This window comes from Pimephales promelas, chromosome 18, assembly GCF_988280905.1.
Source record: "Pimephales promelas chromosome 18, fPimPro1.hap1.1, whole genome shotgun sequence".
In the NCBI taxonomy this organism is placed as follows: Eukaryota; Metazoa; Chordata; class Actinopteri; order Cypriniformes; family Leuciscidae; genus Pimephales; species Pimephales promelas.
In genome coordinates, this window is record NC_142786.1 from 5,670,016 (window position 1) to 5,697,621 (window position 27,606).

Sequence of the window (27,606 nt, forward strand, 5' to 3'; positions counted from 1 at the left end):
TTACTTCTGAATTCTGTGTTTTTTCCTTTAATTTTCCACCTAGCTCCTGACTACTGCAAAATATAATAGCCTAATGTTTAATAAAAGTATTACATATGTATAATGCCTGATGTAATCTGAGAACTGTTTGTTTGATACCTTTGACTCAAGATGCCCTGCAAACAGCTTGAATTGATGTTGTGCTTCCGTTTCAGCAACATACCTGCTAAGACATTTGATAGAGTGTTCAACCATGTCTCTACAATGAACAACCTCATGGACATTAACCAGCCTGGTTTCAAAAGTGCACATGATTGCAAAGGAATTTTTGGATTCTCAATTGTAATATTCTGTGATAATGCAACAAAAGTGCTACATACCAGCACTTCACACTTGTGCAGAGTAGAGCCATTGACATTCATTGTGTCTGAGTTCAGTATAGAAGTGCAAATTACCGTGAGAATCACTGTTAATAGCTCTACATTTATAAGACTAGTGAGGTTTTCACAGATAAGACCTCAAAGAATGGGCTTCTAGCAGTTGTTGCCGTGTCAGAAACGCCCAGTAAAAGGAGTAAAAACTGAAACTGATTCTAAGAGGGGAAAGATTATATACAGAAAAAGTGCTCTTTAAAATGAAGTATGTTTCATCTGACCTTTACCGAGCAATGAATACATTAAAAAATATTTTGACCTATATTTAAGATTTATGCATTTGAATTGCGTATGAATGTCAATTCATTTGAATTACACAATTCTAACGTAAACAATATAATATTATGTAATGTGATGCATGCAGTCATGCTTGTTATATGCAATTCAAATATCTAAATCTTATGGCCCTTTTTGAATGAAGGCTCAAAAGAGCATGGGAACTATATAAGATACACAATGCACATTGACACAATGCAATGAAACTTTTTTTTAAACTAAAAAAAAAACTAAAAAAACTAAAAAACTAAACCAATGACAATCCTCTCCATCTTAAACCAACCATCATTGGAGTGACTGTAAAAGTGTGTGCTTTCCTTCAGCACTATTGCCAAGAACAGCCAAAGAAAGAGTGTGTGAGCGAGAGCCTCCATAGCAACCGTTTCCCCTGCTGACCAAGTTGACTTGTGACGCTGAGTCAGACTGGGTTAGTGTTGTCTGCGCTCACTTTCGTAGGACATGAGTGACCGGCCAGGCTTGTGCTTTCCCATTTGCCATGCTGTTCTAATAGATGTTGTGGTATAGGACAACATTGTCAAATAACTACCTGTAACCTGACAAATATTCAAATGTATTATTAAGTAAGCCCCTGAAAGGGTTATTTTGTTAACTAATTAGCTAAATTAGGCTACATTTAGGATTTCCGTCAGATACATTTGAACGTGTTTGATAAATATATTAATGTTGAAGATCTACAGAATAAAGGAATAATTATCAGCATATTTTTTTTAATTCCTGGTTGAAAAAAATCAATAATATTATCCTGTTGTGGATAATATTATTACTGTTGTGGATAATATTAATATTATCCATTATCCTGCTGTGTAAGCAGGATAATGTAGTCAACAATTTATTGCAAAATAAAATAAGCAGTGTGATCACATGTAGTCCAGCATTCGCTGTTGCTTTAGATTTAAGTTTTTTTTTTCAATGTTCGCCTTTGTTGGAACCTTAAAATGATGCTCTGAATATTCCATAAATTATTTCATTTTCAATTCAGCTATTTTTGAAATCAGTCAGAATAATTAGTCACAGAACGAGTTTCCCATTTTATCTACTGTGATGTTTCGAGGGGGAGGGGAGTCAGATGAAACTGCACATGCGCAGAGAGGATTACATTCAAGGGAGATGAAAGCTATTGATTACGTGGTTTTCTCGTGCTCCTTATAAACTTTTTTCCCCTATACGTTTGCTTAACTGAGTTCTAGTATTCAGAGCATTTGGAAGGAATCTAAAGGAATCGGATTACATTTTCCAAGAAGATAATCTCGGTGAAAAATAATCAGGTTTAATTTTTTGCGATGGCGCGGTGGTTTTTGAGACACGTGATCTGCTCCATCCAATCATGGCGCAGCAATGATAGCCATATCTTCTTTGTTCTGGATTTATCAACGTTGCTGACTAATTACTCGTTTACATTTTATGGATTTTTTAATATCATGTTTTTAATCGCTAGGGAATGCTCTTTGTATCCAATGTATTTAAAAGGAAGACGTGTTTTATGGAGTTCCTGTTCAAAACTAGTTTTAAGCCACGCGAGTAGTTGTGTGGGTGATCACATGACTCTCCCTGCCCCCACTTCGATCCAATGAATGGGGAAGAAGAAGTCGGACATGTTTGAGGGAAATGTGTTGAATAAAGAAACGTGGTTGAAGACAAGAAGAAAATCAGGATTTTTCCAACAATGAGGATTTCGACATATATTTTTTCCTTTTTGTTTTAGGTTCACTTAATCTGGATAGAGGTATATGTTAAGATATTTGGATTTATTTCCAAATTTAGTTGTTTTAAAAGATTAATAATTTAATTAAGCGTTTTAATGTAAATAATGTATAGATAACTAATAATTTGGCCTGTTTGGTGTTGTACTTTTGTTTCCCCACAATGTATGACATTGTTTCAAATCTGTAACCTTGGCAGTGGGGGATGGGCGGCAGGACATTTTTCTAAAAAATTTGTTCTAAACTCTTAATTTGAAGATCAGTTTAAAATAATGGTTCTTTTGCCAGAACATTTACATTTAGGCGTCTAACAATTGTTAATGGCTTCTTAAAAGAGAATATTTAAAGAAGTGTAGTTTAAGTGTCCTCTAAATGGTAATTCGGCTGATTTAAAAATCTCGACAATATTATTAAATGATGATTTGCTTTGATCAAAACGGCTTGAAAATATGAGGCGAATCAAACGGATTTTAATATTTATTGATGGTTTTGGCTGTGGTAGTAGGATGAGCTCGACGCCGGCCTAAACGCAATTGTTATTTTTCCAGGATTGTGTTAAACCCTCGACGTAATTTCTAACATTTAGGTCATTTCTGTCTAATTTGGTGTGTTTTGTATATATTTTGGTCCTTTAGTAGTGTGTTAACCACTGCGGGTCGTCGTTCGAAGGACTAAAGTTGCTGCGTCATTTATGGAGGACACTCCTTGTAGGCCATGTTGAATCGACAGAGAAGGACATCGCCTTGTCAGCTTTAGTATGGGTTTGAGGTCGATATATGTTTTTTTTTTTTACATTGCGTTAATGTGACGATTAAAACATGATTGTATAATGTTGTTTTAAGCGTTCAATTCGCTGTTTTTTCCCCCTCTTTTTATTTTCGAGACGAAGCACTATCACGTGGTTGCCTTTAGACGTTTATGTAGTTTTTATGTAGTGTTTTGTTGTTTTTTTCCCCACAGGCAGTCGATGAGCAACAGTACAAGGCGAGGTGATCTGTACCGTACGTGTATGTGCCGCATTTGTCTGTTACGCGTGACTAATCTGGTGAACCAATGGCGTATTTCCAACCAGCCCCGGGTAAACGCGCCTTAGTTTTGTAGGACCTATCAGCGAGGTCTGTTGACGTAACACTCAACTCTTCAGAAACGCAGTATTTCTGGAAATGGTAGCGCAACCTTAAGTGTTGTAAACTATTCACTTAAATGTTTCACTGTGTGTTGGTTATAGTAGCGGTGTTGCTTAGACAAGTGTTTTATTTGCGAAATATGATTTAAATCCACAAATCGTGCTCCGGGGGATGCGCGGGCGTGGCCCATTTGACAGACAGGTTGAGTGGCCTATAGAATACGCGTAGGCGTATACGAATGGCGTTACATCAGCCAATGGAGCCGTCGACGGGTTTATAAAAAGTCGGGCGGAGCCTCAGCCTCGCCATTTCATTGTAGCGCTGCGCTGGAGGATAGAGGAAGTCAGAAAAACAAGGCCGCGAAACTCGGATATTCGAACGAAACCGGTTCATAAACCGAATCCGGATCCATCCCGATGGAGACGGCCTTTAGCCCGCCCTTTGACAGGTACCGGTTGGAGTAAATGACATTGCACTTGTTCTGTGAACGAAACTGTTGTTTGGATTATTGTCATAATTCGGCATCTTTAGGAATTATTTTATTTTAATCACTTGCGTCCTGTCGCAATATACCGGAATAATAGAACTGCATCGACTTGCACTTTCTAAAGGCAGTGGTGTTGCAGATACTTTTATTTTTTTTACAACGTCAGTTCGCCGCTAGTCCTGAAGTTTTAAAGTCTGTTTTTTAACGGACAGCTGCTGACGTTTGGTGCGCATGCGCGCTTTCGTTTAATGAGACGAGTAAGTTAGTTTGTTTATTGGCAAATTTGTCTGTGTTCCGACTACCAAAATTGAGTAATTCAACTGCATTTTCATATGTGAGATTGATTGAATTGTGTTAACTGACCATATGTCGTTAACATTCAGTGTTAGGATGCGAACGTGAAATTAGCATGGTATGCTAATGCTAACAGCGTCTGTTATATTTTTATTGGCCATAAAGGTTGTAGACACGCTACAAAAATATTATAAATGTGTTTTGGATTATTATTACATCTCGGAAGTGTGTTAAATATCCACTGCTTTTATTATGATTGGTCCTTGCTTTCGCGAGTGCGATGAACATGTGGCTGTGAATCGGTAACATTAACGTTAACTTACATGAAATGCTGTCTGGCTTAATGGAAATGCTTTTTATAATCGATATGGTTTTTCAATTGGATATATTTCTGTTATGTATTGATGTAAGTTAACGTTAGGTCATAAGGCGGTGCCTTGACTAGAAAAAAAATTATTTTATTACTTTTGCAAGTTATTTTATTACTTTTGTAAATTGTTTTGTTGCATCTTATGGTAGTTTGAATGTTTTAGATTACTTTGAGGATCGTATGTTAACAACTTTACGTTTTTTTTTTCTCTTCACGTTTTAGTCATTCTGAAACTCATCTTAAAAGTTGAGCTTCCGCCTCACACCACGTGGACTTTTGTCAACATTTTACACGCGTGAAGGCTGCAGTTCTGTTCAAACCTATCTGGTCACCCCATGCCTTCTTTTGGTGGCGAGTGTCATTGATTTGTGAAATCTAATGGCACAGCACTGAATTTATGGAATTGTTTCGCTTTTTGTTGCTTAGCAACGCGCGTTAAACGAGACGCTTGAATCCCGCCATCTGCCCCTCCCAACCAGCATGCTGTTATATGGGACAGCATAATTAGACATCCTTTGTTTTTGTTTTTCCAAACATTGTTTGTAAGCCAACATTTCACTTGACTGAAAATAAAACGCTTTCAATGTCAACTGTTTGTGATTTTTGTATCATTTAGCAGTGTTTATATTGTACATTAAAACATAAAATTATTCAATTTAAAGTTGTTTAATGTTTTATCAGCATGACTAAATATTTATAAAGTTGAAAATGTTTTTAACTATTGTGTGGTAGATTTATTCAAATGTCATTTAGAAGCAGCATGTTTGCTTTCTGTTTTATTTAGTTCATTAAACTTCCCTTGAGTGTCCATACTGGGACAAGAATGTAAAACTTCACTTACAGATCCTGGCTGGAAGGCATGAGAACTACATTCTGCAGATACAGTTGCACACCCACCATAACTTTTTTTTTTAAGTTTAGTTTAATATTAATATCACGTTACAGCTGCAACGTTGTTACAAATATTGCCTATATTAGTCCCAAATAAATTAATCCAATGGCACTTGTGATAAATGTTTGGGTGCTGTCAACTTGCCTATTTTAAAGTGTTGAACAGGCCTCAGAAGGTAAGTCTCTCGGAGGAAGTGAAATTATACTGTCAGGTTACATAAAGCACATTTATATAAACTAGTGAGGGTAGTGGAGTTTTACATTAACAATTTGTGGACTTATCAATGGCATTTAAATATGCCCACGGGGAATACATTCCTGTATACATGAGCTCATGATAATTCATATTCGATTCTGTTTTTTTTTAAACTTGCTTGGTCTCCACACTCGTAATGTCAGCATTCATGTATGGATGCTCATTTTATAAAATTAATAAAGCACAAAATCTAAAATAAATATGTTAATACAGTTGTGGGCTAGTTGTCCTCGTTTGGCAGATAATTGTTATATTTACTTGCCGTTTAATAAAACATTGTGAATTTATTGTTATATTAGACCAACTGGAATAATTGATTTGAGCTTTAAACTATTTGTTTTGAAAGCTGCATTCGCATTGGCTACTCCTCAGATAAAAACAAATACGACCTGATCTGCGTTAAGTCTATGTAAGGTCACGCCACCACTTTCGAGTTGGACTGTGGCGTATCGGTTTGGAATGAGTCGTCGCATAACTCACTCATGCCCTGACACATGAACTGCTGGAAGGGGCAATTGTGTTTTCATGCTCTGTGCACATAAGAAAAACAGATGATTAGTCAAGCATTCGAGTCATGATGAGTGTACTGTGATTATGCTGACTCTTCATATTTCATTTAATTAAATCACTCAGTTGTCTGTTGTTCTGTCTCTATAGCTAAAATCTGTCTGGGTACAAAACAATAACCCATTATTTTATATTATATAATTTTTGATTTTCTCTATTGACTGGTTTCACAGATGAGACTTAAGCCTAGTCCCGGACCAAAATGCATGTTTGACTTGTCTTAGCTAAAAGCAAATTGCACTAACATATCTTAAAATAGTAGTAGCAAGTTATTTAAATGTCCAATTAAAAAAAAAAGGCCTACTCTTGTCTTAATCTAAGTCCTGTCTGTGAAACCAAGCTGAAATGTTCTCTACTGGCTCTTCTCACATGACTCACCCTCATGTTCCTGTTCTCCACAGCTCTTTGGGCGGGGGCGACGGCATGCAGGGGGTCATAATGATGGATCAGACCATCTCCGGACCCGGCAAGCGCATCCGCAAGCCGTCGCTGCTGTATGAAGGGTTTGAAGGACCTGCTCTGCCCCAGGTACCACAATCCGGACCCCCTCAACCTCCTGTACGGGACCCCAATCGACAGGGCCGCATGACTAACCAACTGCAGTTCCTCCAGAAGGCTTTACAGAAGACCCTGTGGAGGCATCACTTCGCCTGGCCTTTCCATGAGCCAGTGGACGCTTCCAAGCTCAACCTCCCTGTAAGTTTGTTCTTGTTCCTGATTGGACTGTTTGGGGATGTTTCTCCTTAGCTTAGGACGTGTTTTTTAGTTCTGAGTTTAAATATTTAACAAGATGGCAAGTGATGAGTCTAAACACAAGCTTTGGCTCATCTCTTCTCTCACACAGGATTATTATAACATCATTAAGCAGCCCATGGACATGGGGACCATCAAGAAAAGACTAGAGAACAATTATTACCGCAGTGCCAGCGAGTGCATGCAGGATTTCAACACCATGTTCACCAACTGCTACATCTATAATAAGGTCAGTCAGTTCATTTTTGTTTTTTTAACTTTCTTTTAGTGCTCAACCTTGTTTTTTCAGGGCTTGAAGTAATCATGTGGCTCAGGTCCTCAGTCTGTTATGGTGAATCAGAGACTGCCATGTGATCTAAAAGTCTTCTGTTTATTATAGCCAACAGATGACATCGTCCTGATGGCCCAGTCTCTGGAGAAGGCTTTCCTGCAGAAAGTTGCACAGATGCCCCAAGAGGAAGAAGAGATTCCCTCACCTGTCCCGAGGGTCAAACCGGGCAAAATTAAAAAAGGCCAGAGATCAAGTAAGAACAAGCTGAGAAAATATAGGATGACCCTGAATAAACTGAGCTGACGGGATTGTGTGGCTAAATCTTTATATCTACCTGGATGTGTGTCTGTTTGTATATGTGTGTGTGTGTGTATATATATATATATATATATATATATATATATGAAGAGTTCAGATGCAAAAACCTCTAAATGCCATTTGAAATTTTCTTCTAAAATTACCATTTTTTATCAAACTTGTATATTTAAGTTCAGTAATTTCACTTAAATGACAATTTATAGGTAATCTTCACTGCCATTTAAGTGAAATTACTGAACTTAAATATACAAGCTTGATAAAAATTATCATTTTAGAAGAAAATTTCAAATGGCACTTAGAGGCTTTTGCATCTGAGCTCTTCATATATATATATATATATATATATATATATATATATATATATATGCTCAGTTCTACAATATTTATTCAAATAGAAACTATTTTTTAATAATCAATTAGGATTGTAAAAAATTACAAATGATTTATTTGAAAATCAATTGGTCCTGGTGTTTATTGGCTGTTTGTCTGCCTTGTTGCTTATGCATCTTTTCCCCATCTCACTTTTAGTTTCAGGTGGATTCACGACAGCTCATCAGGTCCCAGCTATATCTTCTGTATCCCAGTCGTCCTACTCCCCTCCCACTCCAGACACCCCCGACTCGCTCCTGTCCACCCCACCGCAGATGCTTATAACCAAGACTTTGCTTCCCACTTCACATAGCACCCCTGCACTACTAAACCTGCCACCTACTCAACCTACTGCAAAGGTAAGAACCACTTATTTCTAAAATAAACTGGTTTCTACACTATTAGTTTTCAGATAGTTGGAATACAAAAATGCTTGTTTGCATATTAGGTGCAATTTAGCTAATTTTTCTTTCTCCATCTTTTCAATAGAAAAAGGGCGTCAAGCGCAAGGCAGACACGACCACCCCCACCACCACAGGCATGCCCCTCACTATGGGTATAGGTGGCATGGGTCTCGGCTTGGGCGGCGGTGACTCCCCGCTTACCATCTCTGCTTTCAGTGCAGACCCCAAACAGAGCCTGTCCCTTGGCCTGAACCTGGGTCTTGGCGGAGGCCTGGTTGGAGACAAAGTTCCGGCAAGACGAGGTGGCAGTGGCAGGCCCATCAAGCCACCACGGAAAGACTTGCCCGACTCCCAGAACCAACACCAGCCAGTGCGGCGAGTGAGGCTGACACAGCAGTTACGCTACTGCAGCACCATTCTCAAGGAGCTGCTGTCGAAGAAGCACACAGCCTACGCCTGGCCCTTCTACAAGCCGGTGGATGTTTCCTTACTGGGACTGCACGACTATCACGATATTATCAAGTGTCCCATGGATCTGAGCACTATAAAGGTGCGCGTTGAAGAGTTTTAGATACAAAACCATTTAAAAATGCCATCATGAGCACAATCAGATCTTCATGTATTTCTCAATCTTGCAGAGGAAAATGGATCATCGGGAGTACCGGGATGCATTGCAGTTTGCTGCTGACATCAGGCTAATGTTTTCAAATTGTTACAAGTACAATCCCCCAGATCATGATGTGGTGTCCATGGCCCGAAAATTACAGGTACGGACGCTTCACGAGCATGTTTATTTTGCTGAAAAATTATAATTGTGATTATTTATTACGATTGTTCTCATTTCATCAGAATTAGTCCTCATACTCAGGATATTGTTTCCTGATTTATTATACTTGTCAAATATATTAACACACCCTCTACATTATTAAAACTGATAAAACCGTAAGAAACTTATGTCAAAAGCTAAAATTCCAAAATAATTTTTTTTTCAATTAAAACAACAAAAAACACTTTGTATTGTAGCTCAGAGGTTGCATAAGTGCATTTATTCGGCAATCGCAAACATTACAGTTTATTTATTACAGTTCATCACTGAGATGGATTTACTCTTGACGTGTTAACCCCAAGAATGAAAGTTAGTGGGAGGCCAATGCAAGATAAAAAATGTCAAAATAAAAATTTTTGTTGAGATTAATAACCAGTCGGCCAATATTGACGATTTTTTTCAAGCAAAGCTGAAGTTGTGATAACGATTTAAGTACCATTTATCATCCAGCCCAACTTTTTTCCCCTTTCTTTACACTAAAAGTAAGCATGTCCAAAGTTGGATATTAAAATGGTCATCTCTCTGTTTCAGGATGTCTTTGAGTTCCGCTTCGCCAAGATGCCTGACGAGCCCCTGGATTCCCTCCCACCTGCGTCCCTGGGCGGCGGCCTGGGCGGTCACTCCTCCTCTTCCTCCTCCTCTTCCTCCTCGTCGTCAGAGAGTGACGTGAGCAGTGAGAGTGAGAGCGAGAGCAGCCCGAGCTCTGACAGTGAGGAGGAGCGAGCGCATCGCCTGGCCCAGCTTCAGGAACAGGTGTGTACACAGGTAGCGACTGAACTTTTCCAACAAAGTTCGCTAAACCGGCACTGACAGATTTGACGTATTTGTACGTTTACTGAGAGCTGCAGTGGCCGTGGGTTTAGACACACAGTGACACTCATTCACTCGCTTGTCTGCAGTTGAGGGCGGTGCACGAGCAGCTGGCCGCGCTGTCCTCTACGCCCATCGTCAAGCCCAAGAAGAAGAAAGAGAAGAAAGACAAGAAGAAGAAGAAGAAGCCGGAAAAACACAAGCGGGCCAGGAGCATGATTGAGGATGACGTAGTCATTCGGCCGCCGAAAACACCAAAACTGTCCAAGACACCAAAGAGCAAGAGCAACAGCAAAGCAGCGACCTCCACTCAGGGCAAGAAGGGCTCCAGTAAGAAGAGCAACAAGAGCAAGTACGTCTCCACTGATCTACACAGTTGCTCATTCATAAATCAGCAACATAAACAAACCTTATTCTTTCTCATGTTTCCCTTAGATCTTCAAAGAAATCTCAAGCCGCATTGTTTAACTCCCTACCCATGAGCCACGGTGGTCTTACGCCACACTACGACTCTGAGGAAGAGGAGGAAACCAGCCCCATGAGCTACGACGAGAAGCGCCAGCTCAGTCTGGACATCAACAGGCTGCCGGGCGAGAAACTGGGCCGCGTGGTCCACATCATCCAATCACGAGAGCCCTCGCTACGGGACACCAACCCAGAGGAGATCGAGATCGACTTTGAGACGCTCAAACCGTCCACGCTACGGGAACTCGAGCGCTACGTCATGATGTGTTTACGAAAGAAACCACGGAAACCTTATGGTAAGAGGACATTTAATTTAAATTCATAGATGCCACTTACGTCACTCCAAATAGAATGCCGCCATATTTACGACCGATCTCGCCCGGTACAGCCGCCCAAACTACCCATTTGAATGAGACACAGAGATACCTGGAGAAAATTTCAATTTTAGCCTCCGATCCTTATTTGTTACGCCCAGTTTTCTTTTATCCATTATTATGTCCCCCAGACCTGCCCTAATAGGCTCCTCATAGGCTACAGCGGGGATCGCTTGAAGGCCGATATGCTGTGGCTGGATGAGTAAAAGATGTAAAAGTGCGGCACCTGGCCACCAATGATTTATATTTAATCATGGGAAATGTAATGGGTATAAAAAAATTCAAATGTATGATTTTGGTGGTTGTTTGCTCTGACTAGGTAGCGTTGTTAGCTAGTTAAATGGCTAACAGCTAGTAGCTTGCCAGCTGTTAATCACAGCTCCCGGCTAGCTGTAATTAATTTGGATTAGACCTGTCGCGATAGACAATAAATAATTTAATCGCACGAAAAAAAAATGAGCTCGATAATTTTTCCGGCCGCGATAATTTCCATTTGCATGCTTGTTTGTTTTCCTTGTTTCTCTCTATCTCTACCAAAGAGACTGGATGACAACTAAAGACATAACCGACTTATTTTACGTGAATACTCTCCAAAACGTTTAAACAAAGTTGTTTGTATCCATTCAAACACGAAACCGAGCTCAATACATTACTCGACGCGGTATAGGGGAATATGGCTGCACACTTTGGCTCAGGTCTGTGCGCACAGACAGATGAGACATGATACAATATGATACATGCAGCTCTTCTCTTTGAATGACAGCTAACCATTTGTTTCTTCTATCCTGTTATTTTGTTATATAATAAAATACCAATTCGGGGTTCCTCTTTCGGCTGTTTGCACAATATATTGCTGGCATTGAGACCGTCAACGTAAAGATGGCGGCGCAAAGCTACAGTGACGTCATGTGACCCGAACGAATAGGATTTATGTAGTGTAGTTGGTTTGTAAGAAATGATATGAATGTTTGTTCTTGAGAAGCTAATGGGAAACTGAAGCTAGACTTTAACCCATAATGCTTTGTGTAGCCCCACCTTGCCTGGTTTTATTCAGTACACTCCACAGGTAGAGTCGTCTGCTCTTTACCCTTCTGTGAACAAACACAAAGCTGTTCTTTCATTCCTCCACTGATGTGGAGTCATCCTCTCATGTGACTCTTGTGTCAATATAGGTGCAATGTTGAATAATTACTTGGCATGAGGAACAAAGAAAGAAAAATACACTACCGTTCAAACATGAATGTGCTTATGCTCACCAAGGTTGCATTTATTTGATCAAAAATATGATGAATATTAATGTTTTAAAATCTAATTTATTCCTGTGATGCAAAGTTTAATTTTCAGCATCATAACTCCAGTCTTCAGTGTCACATGATCCTTTAGATATAATTTTAATATGCCGGTTTGCTGCTCTAGTAACATTTATTATTATTATTATCAATGTTGAAACTAGTTGGGCTGCTGAATATTTTCGTGGATGCTGTGATTTGTTTCAGAAATTTTGTGGAAACGAAATAGAAAACTCAAAATAACATGTATTTTAAAAAAATCTTTGTCTTTGCGGAATAAAATTATTAATTATACACTACAGATTTTTATTTACTAAGTTAATATTGACTCTTTTCTAGATGCAGTATATGCATATGCAGCCTTTTTATATTTTAATTTTTAATTTATATTTTATATAACTTAATGGTAGCAAAATATATATGGACAGAAATGGGGGAATGATGCATTTGGCAGATGCTTTTAGTCAAAGCAACTGTACTCCAGCAATACATTTGATCAGTTCATGCACTCCCTTGGAATCAAACCCACTGCAAATGAACATTGACAGTTAGTAGATTTTGTTCACTGGAGTGAACTAACATTTGTGTGAACAAAATCACACAGATTATGATTCTCTCAAAAAAACAGCCAATTAAGTGGTTTAGCTGATGTATTTCCATGTATGACTAATAAATATCCACCTAAATAAAAATGGAAATGTTATTTTTTTTTAGATGTTATTTCCCTACTCTCATTTACTTTTGTATCTTTGATTTGAAAATGTTAGCCTCTTGTCCAGGTAGAGACTCCCTTGTCTGATTATGTCATAAAACATGCACCTTTTCTAGATAAAAATACTATAATTGACTTAATATTCTGCAATACTGTTGATTTGACATCACTGACACCATCGGATGACATCTGAACTGAGCTGGATGATGACGTCACTGTTTTCTCCAGAGCTGCTTTATAGATATATTTAACTCATTCCATAATTGATTAACTTCAGTCATTGAACCAAACTGAATCAACACTGAACTGATTTCAACTGAACAATGACACTATTGTCTTTCTAGAGCGCCTTCATTCATTGATTATCATTTGCCTGTTTATCACTGTAAAGCTGCTTCAAAACAATCTATTGTATTAATTTGCTATATAAATTAAGGTGACTTGACTTAAATATATTAGAAGTTGCATGGGAGGTTTGACCAAATGTGTTGTGTGTTTTCCAGTGGCAGTCAAAGGTGCTGCGGGTAAATCTCGTGAGGAGTTGACTCTGGAGAAGAAGAGAGAACTGGAGAAAAGACTGCAGGACGTCAGCGGCCAGCTTAACTCCGGCAAGAAACCACAGAAAACCAAAGGTAGGGACTGAGTTTCTCACTGATGAACAATCAGAATCAGGTTATGACCGATTAAATGAAACGATCTCTCCCTCTTTCTCTTTCAGTGGAGAAGCCCACTGCGGTGGAACCCAACGCCATGGCGTCTCGTCTCAGCGCCAGCAGTTCCAGCTCAGACTCTTCCTCATCGTCATCCTCGTCCTCATCCTCTGACACCAGTGAATCGGACTCAGACTGAGCCAATCAAAAGGAACAGACACGCACTCCATCCCAGAATAGAATAGATCTCCTGCTCTAAATAACAATAACTAGTGGATTATGAATAAGGAAGAGCAGGCTTTCTCTTTAGATGTGAGGTCAAAGAGAATTCTGGGAAACGTTGGACGGAGAAGGAACTGATGGAAAAGCAGACATGGGCATCGTCGTCTAATTTGGGACTCGTTTCCGTTAGTCCATCCTTCTTTACCTTGTGTATATAAATGTACAAAGATATATAAATATCTATTTTTCTTTTATAAAGAAGAATTTTAAGCAATTCCCTGGTAGGGAAGAAAACAAACATCTGACTTTTTCTTTTGTGAATATTTTGTTGCTTTGTATTTTTTTCTCTTCCTCTTGTTTGATCTATTAGTTGTTTGTCCTAAAGAAAACAAAAGGCTTGGATTGGAAACTTGTCACTTTTGTTTGCATGAGCGAGTGTGTGATGCGTGTGTACTCGTGCCATTGAATCCAGTGGTTTTCCCGCCCACCCTTGCACATACATGAATGCGTGGCCGCTTGGTTGTGCATTTGAATGAAAAAACAAAGCTCCACCTATTCAAATGGCATCTGTACACCCCGAAGTGAGAACATGGAATCACGTCATCCGTCTCTGTTCGTTGGCTTTAGTGGCGTCTTAAAACTTGAATCTGATCTCACTTCCATCCAGCCTGCTTCAAATCTGCATTAAAGAAACAGAATCGTGCTCTTTGAATTCAGCGGGACTACATGAGCATTTGTTTTTCTGGATGCGTAAATTATTTTTCCGTTCATGTGGTTTCGGTCCGGATTTCTAGGAGTTTCAGAATGACACAGCTGCTTAATTTGGTGTTGATATGAATACTGTTTTGTAAATCTTGGTTTTTGAGTTTTAGTCTGGTTTTGTTTTGTTTTAGTGTGTTTATTATTATTTGCCCAGAGAATGAATGCACAATTTATAGTTTTAACATAATGACCCTCATTCAGAAATGTAGTGCTTGGAAATGTAGGTTCAGTATCATTTGCAGTTACACAACAACAAAACCATTTGAAATGTTTTTTTTCTTACAAAACTTGTACATATGTAAGTTAAGTTTCATGAACTCGCAGCTTGCATCTGTCAATATGACCTGATTTCTGTTTCCTGCGCTTTTTTTTCTTTCTTTACTCCTGTCTTCAGCTCTTCTGTTTAGTATTGTGGCTGGTTTTTTCCACAGCTCATGTTTTTTTTTTTTTTTTTTTTTTTTAAAGAAAACAACAGCAAAATATAACGAAATGAAACCTCAAGCTATAAGCATCATCTCAACAGATGCTTCATGCGACCATTATTCTCATCTGATAAATGTCACATTAATAAAGAGGGTGAGATGTTCTTAAAACAAAATCTTGTGCTTGAGTGTGTTTTCTTTAGGACCATACTATCTCATTTGCATTTTTCTATATGAACTTCAATGGAATATGTATGAATCCAGGGATATTATAGTTATTTAATACCATTTAAAAAAAATACAATTTATTTTAAGGTGTCAGTCTTACACTGTAATTATTTAAGTACTGAGTAATGTTTATTAACTACATGTATTTATTATAGAGCTAGGGTAGGATTTGGTTACTTGCAATTATCTATAAGTTACTGTTTTTACTATAGTAACTACATGTAACAAGGGCAATGTATAATATAGTGTTGCCAAAAAAAAAAAAATGTTACTTAACAAAATATTTTGAAACTGAAACTTAATATTCTGCTCGTTTCCAAGGCAACATTTCATTTAGTTTACTGATAATATTGAAAACTTAAAAAAATGGAATATGGCCATGATGTGTTTTCCTACATGATTGTTTAAGAAATGTAAAAATACACACCATCAAAAAGAATTGTTCCCAAGCATAACATGCTAGAAACGTAATAATTACTGGAATAATGATCCAATCATAGACTCTTAAGCATTTGCCTATTTAAATCCAAACAGCGATTTTTTTAATGCTGAATATCTCCAGGAAGTCATTAACACCTATTAGCATTAACATTTGTTAGCATTCCCATTCATCTCAATGGCAGACGCAAGTGTTGTGTAAAGAGCCTGTAGTGTGCTGAGGTAAGTGGGTAACTTAAGGAGATCTCATTGAGTTATTGAAAAGAGATATTTGTTGTATTTGATTCACCCTGAATACTCCTTAATATATTGTGTAGTTGATATGTGAACACAATATTTTAGAAGATCCATAGTAGCTTCCTTTACACTGAGATGTTTTTGGATGAAGACAAAAAAGTTGAAGGAGTGTTTTACAGGCCTTGTGTACTTTTTGTTCTGAGTTCTGTGGTGACCATAGACAGTAAAAGGTGGTGACTGATACTAAATTATGAGGAAGTATCCATGAGCAGTGAAGCGAATGAATGCTTTCATTATTTAGACTGATTCTCAAACTCTCTCCTGGAACAGCACTGCGTCTACACTGGAAGCAGAACACTGAGATGAGGACATTCAGACTCACACTTGTTCTAGTGGGCTTTGCGTTTTGTTGTGTCTCATCTAAAGGTGAGTTTAAATCTCTGAAACTACTGATATATGAAGACAGGAATGACTTGTAGGGCCAGTCTCACCATTTTACGGTAACTACCCTTACAAAAAAGAAGTTTATTCATGTGTGCCTATACTTCTTTTACTTTACTTCTAAGTAAAGTACTTCTCATAAATATACTTAAAATTGCATTTGAGTATACAGAAAAGACTAAGTATTGCTCTACTTCCTCAATCTTTTGATCTAGATATACTTAAGTGTACTTGTAGTAGTTGTGTGTAATCTTTCGATTGAGTAGCCTTTTTAAATACTTTTTTCCACATAGTTCTACATGTCTTATAAATGTATATTGTTTAAAAGTATTTTTTTTCTAAAGAAAATAGATATTCGAATATAGATTTGAATATCAGTGTTTTCACTGTTATACAGTATGGGGTGCCTTTACACATCTTCTAAAAGAGTAACATGCCTCGAGAGCTACGGTACAGTTCAGTATGGTACGCAATCTTTGTCGTTTCCATTTTCAAAAGTCATGAATGGTACCTCTGGGCCCTGTTAAAATAATATATAAATAAATAGCAAACTATAAGTATGATATGTTCACTTAAAGAAGACATACAAGTATAATTGCAGTATAAAACTAACTTTACCAATAGTTTACTGATACTTAAGTGTACTCTCTTAAAGGGGACATAACACAGTTTCTGCCAATCTCATGTTAATCTTGAGTAGCCTACCTATAAAGAGGTATTGCATTCTTCATATCTCCAAAGAGTCTTTAAATCAGATTTATAAAAGACAGATCCAGCTTTACCGCTTCTTCCCGAAAACAGTGGCGCTCCTGGAGGCGTGCCGTGGGCGGAGCTAAAGAGTCACGAGCAAACAAATGGAGTTTATACTTATGGTGGTCAGCTAAACAAATGTATTTAAACACACACAATACATCATTGCATTATCCCTGGATAACTTCTGATTCACTATACATTCGTGTTGTTTACGATTGCCAACAACATATGGAGAGTTCAGATGCAAAAGCCTCTAAGTGCCATTTGAAATTTTCTTCTAAAATGATCATTTTTTATCAAGCTTGTATATTTAAGTTCAGTAATTTCACTTAAATGGAAATGAAGATTACCTATTAATTGTCATTAAAGTGAAATTACTGAACTTAAATATACAAGCTTGATAAAAATGATCATTTTAGAAGAAAATTTCAAATGGCATTTAGAGGCTTTTGCATCTGAACTCTTCATATATAAATATATAAATATATTTGATGCAGTGCACATAAGGAATATCACCCTTTATGAATCAGAATACTTATCATGCGTCCAACTCGTTGTTTATTTATTTATTTATTTATTTATTTTACTTTGGCCATGTTTAGCATGAGAATTAACAGTGTAAATAAGTCAAAATGTGTGAAATAGCATTAATAATAGGCTTATACTGTTAATAATAATACGTTTTCTACTGTTACATTTACATTTATATGGAAACGTATTGCATTCACTTGAGAAAAAAAAAATTCTACTCTGTTTTTTTCTGAATTAACGAGTTAATTATCCCAGAATTATGAGATAATTTTTTCTTGAAAAACATTTTAATGTTTTGTTTATTAATTTTTATGAATTAATGAGTTACTCATAATTCTGAGATAATTAACTCGTTAATTCAGAAAAACAGAGTAGATTTTTTTTCTCAAGTAAATGCAATACGCTAATGCTTCCATACACTTAAACATATACACTGTAAAAAAATATTTTCATGATTTGTAATCACAACATTTTTTTTGTCAAATCAACTTAAATAATTTATGTAGTTCAGATAACATAATATTTTGAGTTTCTGATGATTAAATCAATCTCCTTCATTGTATTAACTAAATTTTTCCATTTCAATGAACTTAAAATTTTAAGGCAACCAGGTTACTTCAATTTTTAAGTTAAACCAACAACATTTTTATGACAGTGTACTTGCATACTAAAAAGTGGGCCAATTTAGTATCAATCAGTGTTGAAATAGTACACTTAAAAGTTGACTTGTACATGGATCTTATATACTTACTATAAATTATAGCATACTTAAAATATATTTGAACTTTACTTGAGTATATACTTTATAAAATTAACTTGTAGTTTACTATACATAAATTATTTGAATCACATGCTCAGAACCATTTTAGCTTCTTCCTGTTTGGAACAAATTGCAGAAAAATAAAATAAATGACCTCATTGTTGATATGCACAGATTTCTGGATGTATTGTGTATTGTACATGTCTTAACTGGCAAATACTAACTTTTATTCAAATATCTTTCTGTTCCCTTCAGATGTTTATGTGTTCCAGAACATTGTTGAATGCGAGTATAGCAAAGTGGATTTGTCTGATATGGTCTACATAATAAAGTTGGTCTTCAACCAGAAGCTTTTGTGCAGTTATGACTCAAGGCTGGGGAAATATGTTGGTTATGATGAATATGGAATCAAGAACGCTGATCATTACAACAGTCAGGGCTGGAAGATGAAACAGCGGAAGGAGGAGCTGGAGACACTGTGCAGAGCCAACGCAAGACTCTATGTCAACAGCACAAGGAGAAAGGGTAAGCAATATATTCATTTAAGCAAAAGGAAATGAAAAACAAAATCAACGAGTTGAAATAGTCAGAAGTGGTTCAATAGGTTATATTTAGTGGAATCCTTTTGTTGTCTTTGCAACAGTGCCGCCCGTTGTTACCGTACGTCCCACTAAGAAGGCTCATTACGGTCAGCTGTCCACCCTTGTGTGCCATGCATACAATTTTTACCCACAGGCCATCAATATTACCTGGCTATTGGATGGCTCGGAGGTCACTGCCGACGTTATCTCCACTGAATTCATGGATAATGGTGACTGGAGGTACCAGATGCATTCACACCTGGATCTGGTGCTGCACAGAGGAGTCAGTGTGAGCTGCCGAGTGGAGCACAGCGGCCTGGAGAAACCTCTCGTTGTTCAGTGGGGTGAGTTATGATCGTGAGCTACTGTATATCAATCATTGTTTAGATGACTGGTGGAATTTACCAGTGGTAGTTGGTGCTGATCACTTGATCCATGAACAAAAGAACAGCACTGCCACAATCTTCAACTTCTCATTTCTGATTCATGCAGAAGAACTGACCGGGGTAATTACGTCAACTAAAGCTATATCCCGGTACATAATATTTAGTTTTTATTGAAATAAAGCACTTGGAATAGTTACTTAAAGGGATAGTTTACTTTGAAATCAATTTTTTTTTAGTAGTTTCAATTTTATTTTTAGGTCAAACCGATCTTGTCTATCAGTCATATAATGGAGGTCTATGGTCACCACCTCAAAGAGCATGCACAGAGAAGTCCAAATTAAACACGATTTAATGACTCGTAAATGTAAGTACACATTGATGGCCTAAGACACGAAACGAGCGGTTTGTGTGAGAAAATGAACAGTATATATATCGTTTTTACCTCTTGTAACCACAGCCACAAAGCCCCCGCACCCTCAGATCACTGTCGTTACAAGAGGTAAAATCGATATAAGTACTGTTTGTTTTCTCACACAAACCGCTCGTTTCGTGTCTTAGGCCATCAATGTGTATAATTATTATACACATTGATGGCCTAAGACACAAACTTAATTTGGACTTCTCTGTGCAAGCTTTTTGAGGTGGTGACCATAGACCTCTATTATAGACAAGAACGGTTTGACCGAAAAATATCAAAATTGAAACTACTGCGGAAACAAAGACAACTACTTTAGTTTACAAACAACTTTAGTTACAGACAACTTTAGTTTACCTCAAGGTAAACTAAAACATACCAAAAATGTATTTCAAAGTGAACTATCCCTTTAAAAATGAAAATTATGTCATCATTTACTCACCTTCGATTTTTTTTTAGACCTGTATGAATATCTTTCTTCTGCTGAACACAAAAGAAGATATTTTGAAGAATGTCGGGAACCAAACAGTTGATGGACCCCATTGACTCCCATAGTAGGAAAAAAAAATACTATGGAAGTCCATCAACTGTTTGGTTCCCGACATTTTTCAAAATATCTACCTTTGTTTTCAATAGAAGAAAGAAATGCATACAGTTTTGAAACAACTTGAGGGTGAGTAAATGATGACAGAATTTTTATTTTTAATTGAACTAGTCCTTTAAAGCACTACAATTACACACTAGAATAAATCAATAACTTAAATTAAAACTACACTCCGACACTTCCACTTTTTTTCTCACTAAAGCAAATGTTACTGCATGATGTTTGTGTTGATGTTGCACTGATGTAATGTTGGAATGACTGTAGTAATTTCCCAATAGTAACATCCACAATGCACTTGCATTTCAACGTAATGATGTTCAGATGACTTTCATGCACTGTTGGCTTATTGATTTGCATGTAATCTCTTACAATAGGTTATTTGTCTCTGTCACATGCTGTTCATTCTCTTTCTCTGGTCTTTTCTCATGCTCAGACTCGACCTCCCTCGATACCAGAATTGCTAAATTAGCTGTTGGTTGCTTTAGTTTCCTGCTCGGCCTTATTGTGGCCTTTTCTGCTGCATACATCTATTACAAACGCAGGCACAGAGGTAAAAGTCTACCACTACTCATCATAACATAATGGAGTGATAATCCAGGATAGATCTAAAGAAACGATGTAAACACTTTTCTTGTTTTCCCCAGGTTTCTCTTCCCTTCCCCTCAGTTGAGCGCCTTTTTCATTGAAATTAGTAAGGATTGAACCATTGATGAAAATAAACTCTGCTTTTACGTGCATGTGTAAATGTTTTATACCCTGTTGTAAATTATTGCTCATTTTAATAAAGAATATATTTTTTACTTATCTATGCCTGATTGCCTCTCATTCATTTGCACATCAAATACTTAGCAAAGCATAGCAACAAAAAACATCCTCAAAACTGCTACAGTGTATCAGATAAGTTCATAAAATTTTATCAAACATGCAAATGTGTAGGGATTCAGTTTTATTTTTAATGATCTGGTGTTGAATGATATAATTTAGATTAGAAAAGCTGCAGAAAGAAAACACTGACTGCATTTACTCTAACAGACACAAGGGAGCGTCGTTAATTGTTCTCTTTATTTCCCCAGACGCACAGCGGAGGTTTGGGTTGCAGAGCAGGTGCAGTGTGCAGCTTATTCACTCATTATCACTCCTGAAGTATCTCATCTAACACACATATTCAATTAACAAAAAAATAAAGCGATTTGTAGTTTACGCTTTTTATAAAATGAGATGTATAGAAGTATAGAAATTATAAAATAAATAAATATTTAAAATATCGGCCATAGCTGTACATATTGTGTAATTTCTTTTTTGTCTATTTTGTAATTTTTTTATTACATTTTTGTTATTTGTATTCACTAATTTTTTATTATCAGTTTCTTTTTGTTGTCATTCTGTCTGTGCACTGTAAGCTTCTGTCATCAAGACAGATTCAGTTTGTGTGTGTGTACTTTACAAATAAAGCTCATTCTGATTCTGATATAGGAAGCGAGTAGTAGACCACTGCTCTAGAATTATATGTATTTTGAACATTAGCGCAGCAGGTCTATTTTTTTCTTCGGTTGTACACTTCTGCTCTCTTGTGGTCAGTTACGGTATTGAGCGTCTGTAAATTTATTCCGGTGTGGTTCCACTTTCTCTAGCGTTCCTAATTGTTAACGCATTCTCCATTTGTTTAAGACACAGAAATGGTTTTACCGACATAGATATGATCGAACTCATTTTATTTTATTAAATAATCCTTAAAGAAGAACATCTGTTCTGAACAAATTGCGTCGTGCGTCGTCCCACTCATGAATGTGAAGCAGGGAAAAAATATCGGACTCCCACTCCCTCTAGTGGACATAATTAGGTATTTCAACACACAGCTGACTGTCATGGCGGCGTCCTCTCGTCTCATATCCAGGTTGACATTAGTGACAGGTGAGATTTAAAAACATTTTATGTCTTAATGGCCATATATATATTTGTATAATTTAAGTCATAATACAATTTTATTGTTGAACACGATTGTTATACAAGTAATACAGCTAACATTACCGTTCACTTTCAGTGCTCGTAAAACACCTTTGTTTTGACAATGTTTATAGCTATTTGAACTAAAGATTGAGTCTGTACAATGCAACACAGTTTCAGTATTTGTATATGGAATACATAACACATAATAAGTGAAATATTTGTGCAATATTTGGGCATCATGTGTAATTTTGTTTCTACTAAAGTTTATTGGATGGTATACGTTTATGTATGTATCATTTATTGATTAATAAAGCCGTCATGGTGATTTTGTTTCAGGGGGTGGCAGTGGCATCGGCAGGGCAGTGTGTCAGAGATTTGCCACTGAAGGGGCATCTGTAATAGTGGCTGACCGCAATGAAGAATCAGCCAATCAGACCTTGGAACTCCTGTCACGTGACCACAAAGGTCAGGATCACATGGCTCTTGGGGTGGACGTGTCATCAAAGGACAGTGTGGAGAACCTAGTGACAAGTATTCAGGTATGACAGACACGTGTCTGCTGTTTATGGTCTCCTCTGCAGCTCTGAGGGGTTGAATAATAAACCAGAATGTTCTCTTACAGTGCCGCTACTTCCAGCCGGCCTCTGTGTGTGTGAATGCAGCCGGGATCACTCAAGATGAGTTCCTTCTCAACATGGAAGAGGATGACTTTGACAAAGTCATTGAAGTCAATCTCAAGGTGCCACAATCTAGAGTCTAACCTGTAATGAAACACAGTCAGGAAAAACAAGATGTTTTTAATTTAAGTTGAAAAAAGGATGATTCGAAATCTTTTTTATCAACTATTTTTACTATAACTTTTGACCAATTTAATGCTTGCTGAATAAAAGTGATAATTCCTTTATAAAATCAATTCTTACTGACCTCAATCTTTTAAATGGTACTGTTTTTTCCCCATTTAAGTTGTCCCATTCTCCTAAACTTTTGAATGCGATCTGTAAGTGTGCAAGTCTGTATCTGATCTTCTGTACTGATGATGTGTTTCAGGGAACATTTCTTCTGACTCAGGCCGTCTCTAAGGCTTTAGTTTCTGCCGGGTCTGCGAAGGGCTCCATCATCACTGTGGGCAGTATAGTGGGCAAGGTCAAGCATTAGTACACTATACTCACAGTTTTAACATTTTTACACCAAGGATGCTTAATTAAGTCATGAACGTTGTCTTAATAGTCTCTTTCTTTGTGTGTAGGTTGGGAATGTTGGCCAGGTGAACTACTCCGCTTCTAAAGCTGGAGTTGAGGGACTCACTCGAACCGCAGCCAAAGAGCTCAGCAAGTATGTGAACATTTTACTGTGACTAGAACATATTTACAGACCTGCACATTGTAACTATATTATGTTTTGGGGTTTGTGGAGCTGCTTATGTGTAAGTAATAAGTAGGGCTGTCAAACGATTAATCGCGATTAATCGCATCCAAAATAAAAGTTTGTGTTTACGTAATATGTGGGTGCACTGTGTATAATAATTATATATGAAGAGTTCAGATGCAAAAGCCTCTAAATGCCATTTGAAATTTTCTTCTTTAATGATGATTTTTATCAAACTTGTATATTTAAGTTCAGTAATTTCACTTAAATAACAATTAATAGGTAATTATCATTGCCATTTAAGTGAAATCACTGAACTTAAATATACAAGCTTGATAAAAATCATCATTAAAGAAGAAAATTTCAAATGGCATTTAGAGGCTTTTGCATCTGAACTCTTCATATATATATATATATATATATAAATACACACACATGCTTGTATTTATTTAAGAAATATTTCACGTATATACTGTACATAGATTTATATATAATTTATATTACATATATAAGTATAAATATTTTATATATAAGTAATATTTTTTTCTTAAATGTATACAAGCATGTTTGTATATTTATATATATAAAATAATTATACACAGTTAGGGTTAGGGTTAGCTTAAATATATACAAGCATGTGTGTGTGTTGCGATTAATCGTTTGACAGCCCTAGTAATAAGCTGTAAATATCACATTTTTAAACAGTTTTTATGAAAAGAGATCATGTCTTTATTCTCTATAATTGTAATAATTTAATATAAACTATGTTTTGTTGCTTTTAGATTTGGTATTCGCTGCAACTGTGTCCTGCCAGGGTTCATCACTACACCCATGACAGATAAAGTACCAGAGAAAGTCATCCATAAAGTAAGGAACAATATTTGTGTCTTCAGATTATTAAAATCTTGTCATAGATGTGACGTCACATGATCGTTTTATTGATTTAAAACATCTTTGAACTTTATTGAAGGATCTTAACCTTTTTATTATATTAATGTATTGCATTGCCAAGATATCTCGCCACATTAAAGCCACTTTTACTGCAATATTTTGGTTATTTTGTGCAGTTCACATCCATCATCCCAATGGGAAGGATGGGAGAACCTGCTGGTAAGTATTTTTTTTATTATACAAAAGCAGTTTCATGATTGGACTTGTGAGTATCACACCAAATGCGTTCTAATAATTAGGTTGGATGCTCACTTTGTATATAAAATACATAATTAGATATCTTTCACTTTTGCTCGTCTCTGCAGAAGTCGCTGACGCGTGTGCCTTTCTGGCTTCTGATGACAGTCGATATATTACTGGAGTCAGCATTGAAGTTGCTGGTAAGAAGCTTGATCTCTTGCTGAACAGCATCTTCAGCAGAAAAAACTGAGTGATTTGATTTAGAAATATGCTTTTTTTTCTCTTTAATCAATACAGGTGGACTCTTCATTGGCTGAAAACAATGTTAAAAGTCTCTAAATTGTTCACCAACACAGTGCCTTTTTCTATGAGAAACTGTCCTTGTATAAATTTAATGTAATTGCTGTAAAAATATTGTGTAGAATGCAACAAATGAAAATTCTATATTTATACAATTAAAATATAAGTGAGAAAAATCAATACTGAACCCATTTTTTAAAAATAATTAAGTTGACACAGGAGGAAATGTGTTGATGTGTGGTTTAATGGGAATGTTTGGACCAAAACAACATCAAGTCAAAGGATTAAAACAGTTAACAGATTAAAACCCAGACTAATAGAGCGCAAAACGTTTTTTATAGGTGTTAAATAGAGTGGGCATATTAATTATAGTTTCAACAAGACATGAGAAGATTTGGTGAAAATGGTAGTTTGGCTCAAAAAAAAATGAGGCAGATCAAATATTAGCAAAAGCACCATGTGATCATGACAGCAGGAAACAAATGGGGAAAAGAACAACAAAGGAGTCCAACAGCTCTTTAAATAGATTATATATTACACAAACAGATTTTGAAGTACTTACATAAAACAAGTTTTAGCACCATATTTGTTTTAAAGATGACAAAATCAATCCTAGTATTGTACTCGTGAGAAAACCACACAAACAACTTTTAATTCACAAATCATTTTTATAGCTTTTCATTCCCCTCTCCATGTTTTAAAAAAGAAACAAAAAATATACATAAAAAAAAACAAACCACCATCAGTTTCATTCCCTCTTCCTGTCCCTTCTCCACTGCTGTCCGAGCCTCAAGACATTTCCGTCTTTTATTATCATGATCTGCACTAAACCTCATGCATTGAAACAATGCAATATCATCACCAATAACTGATCACAAGCAAGTATATATCATACAAAGAAGGCAGATTTGCTTTCTGGGGTTTAATTTACATATTTAATAGATTGTTGAAAAAGAAACTACAGGAAATAATTACAGATGAATACCACATTATTTTTGGACTGCAAGTGTTGGTCATTTTCTTGTGAGCACCTGTTTGTTTCACAAAATAAATACAATAAAATATTTCTGTACAAATGGTTCTACTATGGAACACTGTTCACACGAAAGGTCAAAGGTGACAAACGGATCAATACTGAATGCCGTGGGTCAACCATGTACAGATGAAATGCAAATTTTTAAAGGCCCCTGTAGTAAAAATACAACCAGCTTAAGTTCTTTCACCATAAATACTGGACTGGTAAGTTGGCAGCATGTCTATTTATAAAAAAAAAAAAAAAAGTTTTTTTCTTTATAATAAATGTACAACATCAGATTCAATTCAATTTTACATTGTAAATGGCTTTGATTTCATTGCATATATATATATGACCCAGTTACAATGCTGGTGTGATTGTATTACAGCTCAGAAATGATTCTAATTTCACCTTCTAATGGAATTTTCAGCTTCCATTCCTCAGTTTACATTTCACCTGCATTCTATTCTATAAGGAAAGGGAGGAAGCGAGAAACGATCAGGCATGGAGGTAGGAAGAGTGGAACGTCTCGGAAGAGAAACAGTGGGGAGGGGAGCTGTAGGAGAGAGGGGGCCGAAACGGGACGGCCTTCAGTGTCTGCCCCAACACACTTCTGTTTCTTGACAGAATATTTGTCAATATCTCTCCTGCGAGAATGGCTCTCTTCTCCTCTTGTTGTCCATCCGTTGCTGGGAGTGTTTTTCCCTGGGCTTGTACTTTGTGTGCAACTTTGTTTCACAACAATGTGTATGTGTGTGTGTGTATGAATCTATGTGTCCCACTTCTTACATGTAATTTGAAATGTCTTTTTTTAGTGTTGGCATTATGTCTAGGTTTTAAGTGCATGGCTGAGTGAGTACGTTTGTGTGTGAATGTATCGGCGATTGTATTCCCCTTGCCCTCAGCATGTGTGTGTTTATCCCAGGAAACAGACAGGTCCCACTTCAAAACCAAATTTCTGATTGTCCTCCCCAAAGTCTGAGATCCTGATGTCCAGCAGAGGAAGCTGCTCCACCTGAGGTGTGTTCACCTCCAGCACTGTCCTGTCCAAACCTTTACGATACTGCAGGGGGGAGAAGAGAAAGAAGTGTTTAAGAGGAGGGATGGAATACAGTGTAATGAGTAGATACAATTACATAAGAACAACTACTCAGCAAAGAGATATTTTTAATAATATTGTATTATGGTTGCAGTTGAAACATTCTAAAAACACACCTAAAATAAAATAAATTATCTAATCAAGATATGAAGTGAGGATATTTATAATGGCACAAATGCTATGTGGGATCTCAATATCTCAGCTCTGGAAGGGTCTAGAGCCTCCATTTTTACACTCAGGTCTAAGTCTCATGGCCCTCTATCAGAATCCAGAGTTTCAAGAAGATTGGAGAAACTTATTTTTTCGCCCGAAAACGAAAAAAACGA

At 36.8% G+C, this 27,606-nt stretch overlaps 4 protein-coding genes across 10 annotated transcripts in view; 3 read left to right on the plus strand and 1 right to left on the minus strand.

Annotated features, from left to right (window-relative positions):
* Positions 1-2,289: 2,289 nt before the first annotated feature.
* Positions 2,290-14,163, plus strand: brd2a (bromodomain containing 2a). 3 transcript variants are annotated; one of them, XM_039678734.2, is made up of 12 exons: positions 2,290-2,433; positions 6,804-7,098; positions 7,247-7,384; positions 7,535-7,679; positions 8,273-8,472; positions 8,603-9,067; positions 9,156-9,284; positions 9,875-10,108; positions 10,243-10,505; positions 10,589-10,914; positions 13,497-13,625; positions 13,712-14,163. In XM_039678734.2, the coding sequence occupies exons 2-12, from the start codon at positions 6,826-6,828 to the stop codon at positions 13,840-13,842; spliced, it is 2,433 nt and encodes an 810-aa protein (XP_039534668.2). In that variant the 5' UTR covers positions 2,290-2,433; positions 6,804-6,825; the 3' UTR covers positions 13,843-14,163. The 3 variants fall into 3 exon arrangements, with proteins under 3 accessions (XP_039534668.2, XP_039534665.2, XP_039534667.2); XM_039678731.2 differs by lacking the exon at positions 2,290-2,433 and adding an exon at positions 3,750-3,985; XM_039678733.2 differs by lacking the exon at positions 2,290-2,433 and adding an exon at positions 3,815-3,985 and having other exon boundaries at positions 9,875-10,096.
* Positions 14,164-15,833: 1,670 nt separating this feature from the next.
* Positions 15,834-21,660, plus strand: LOC120483604 (SLA class II histocompatibility antigen, DQ haplotype D beta chain). Of its 4 annotated transcripts, none has more exons than XM_039678739.2 (6): positions 15,834-15,937; positions 16,283-16,378; positions 18,693-18,962; positions 19,081-19,362; positions 20,857-20,973; positions 21,068-21,227. In XM_039678739.2, exons 2-6 carry the CDS (start codon positions 16,315-16,317, stop codon positions 21,091-21,093), a joined length of 759 nt encoding a protein of 252 aa, XP_039534673.2. In that variant the 5' UTR covers positions 15,834-15,937; positions 16,283-16,314; the 3' UTR covers positions 21,094-21,227. The 4 variants fall into 4 exon arrangements, with proteins under 4 accessions (XP_039534673.2, XP_039534672.2, XP_039534671.2 ...); XM_039678738.2 differs by lacking the exon at positions 15,834-15,937 and adding an exon at positions 21,497-21,660 and having other exon boundaries at positions 16,224-16,378; positions 21,068-21,114; XM_039678737.2 differs by lacking the exon at positions 15,834-15,937 and having other exon boundaries at positions 16,224-16,378.
* Positions 21,661-22,185: 525 nt separating this feature from the next.
* On the plus strand, positions 22,186-25,346 carry hsd17b8 (hydroxysteroid (17-beta) dehydrogenase 8). Its single transcript, XM_039678741.2, has 9 exons — positions 22,186-22,334; positions 22,707-22,909; positions 22,993-23,109; positions 23,418-23,513; positions 23,617-23,702; positions 24,518-24,602; positions 24,803-24,845; positions 24,992-25,066; positions 25,164-25,346. The coding sequence occupies exons 1-9, from the start codon at positions 22,205-22,207 to the stop codon at positions 25,181-25,183; spliced, it is 855 nt and encodes a 284-aa protein (XP_039534675.2). The 5' UTR covers positions 22,186-22,204; the 3' UTR covers positions 25,184-25,346.
* Positions 25,347-25,392: 46 nt separating this feature from the next.
* col11a2 (collagen, type XI, alpha 2) overlaps positions 25,393-27,606 on the minus strand; it is a 67,415-nt gene continuing 65,201 nt past the window's right edge. For both annotated transcript variants that reach the window (XM_089123356.1, XM_089123355.1), the window contains one exon: positions 25,393-27,244. In XM_089123356.1, coding sequence (XP_088979482.1) covers positions 27,098-27,244 — 147 coding nt within the window. In that variant the 3' untranslated portion in view covers positions 25,393-27,097. The remainder of the gene's footprint in view (positions 27,245-27,606) is intronic.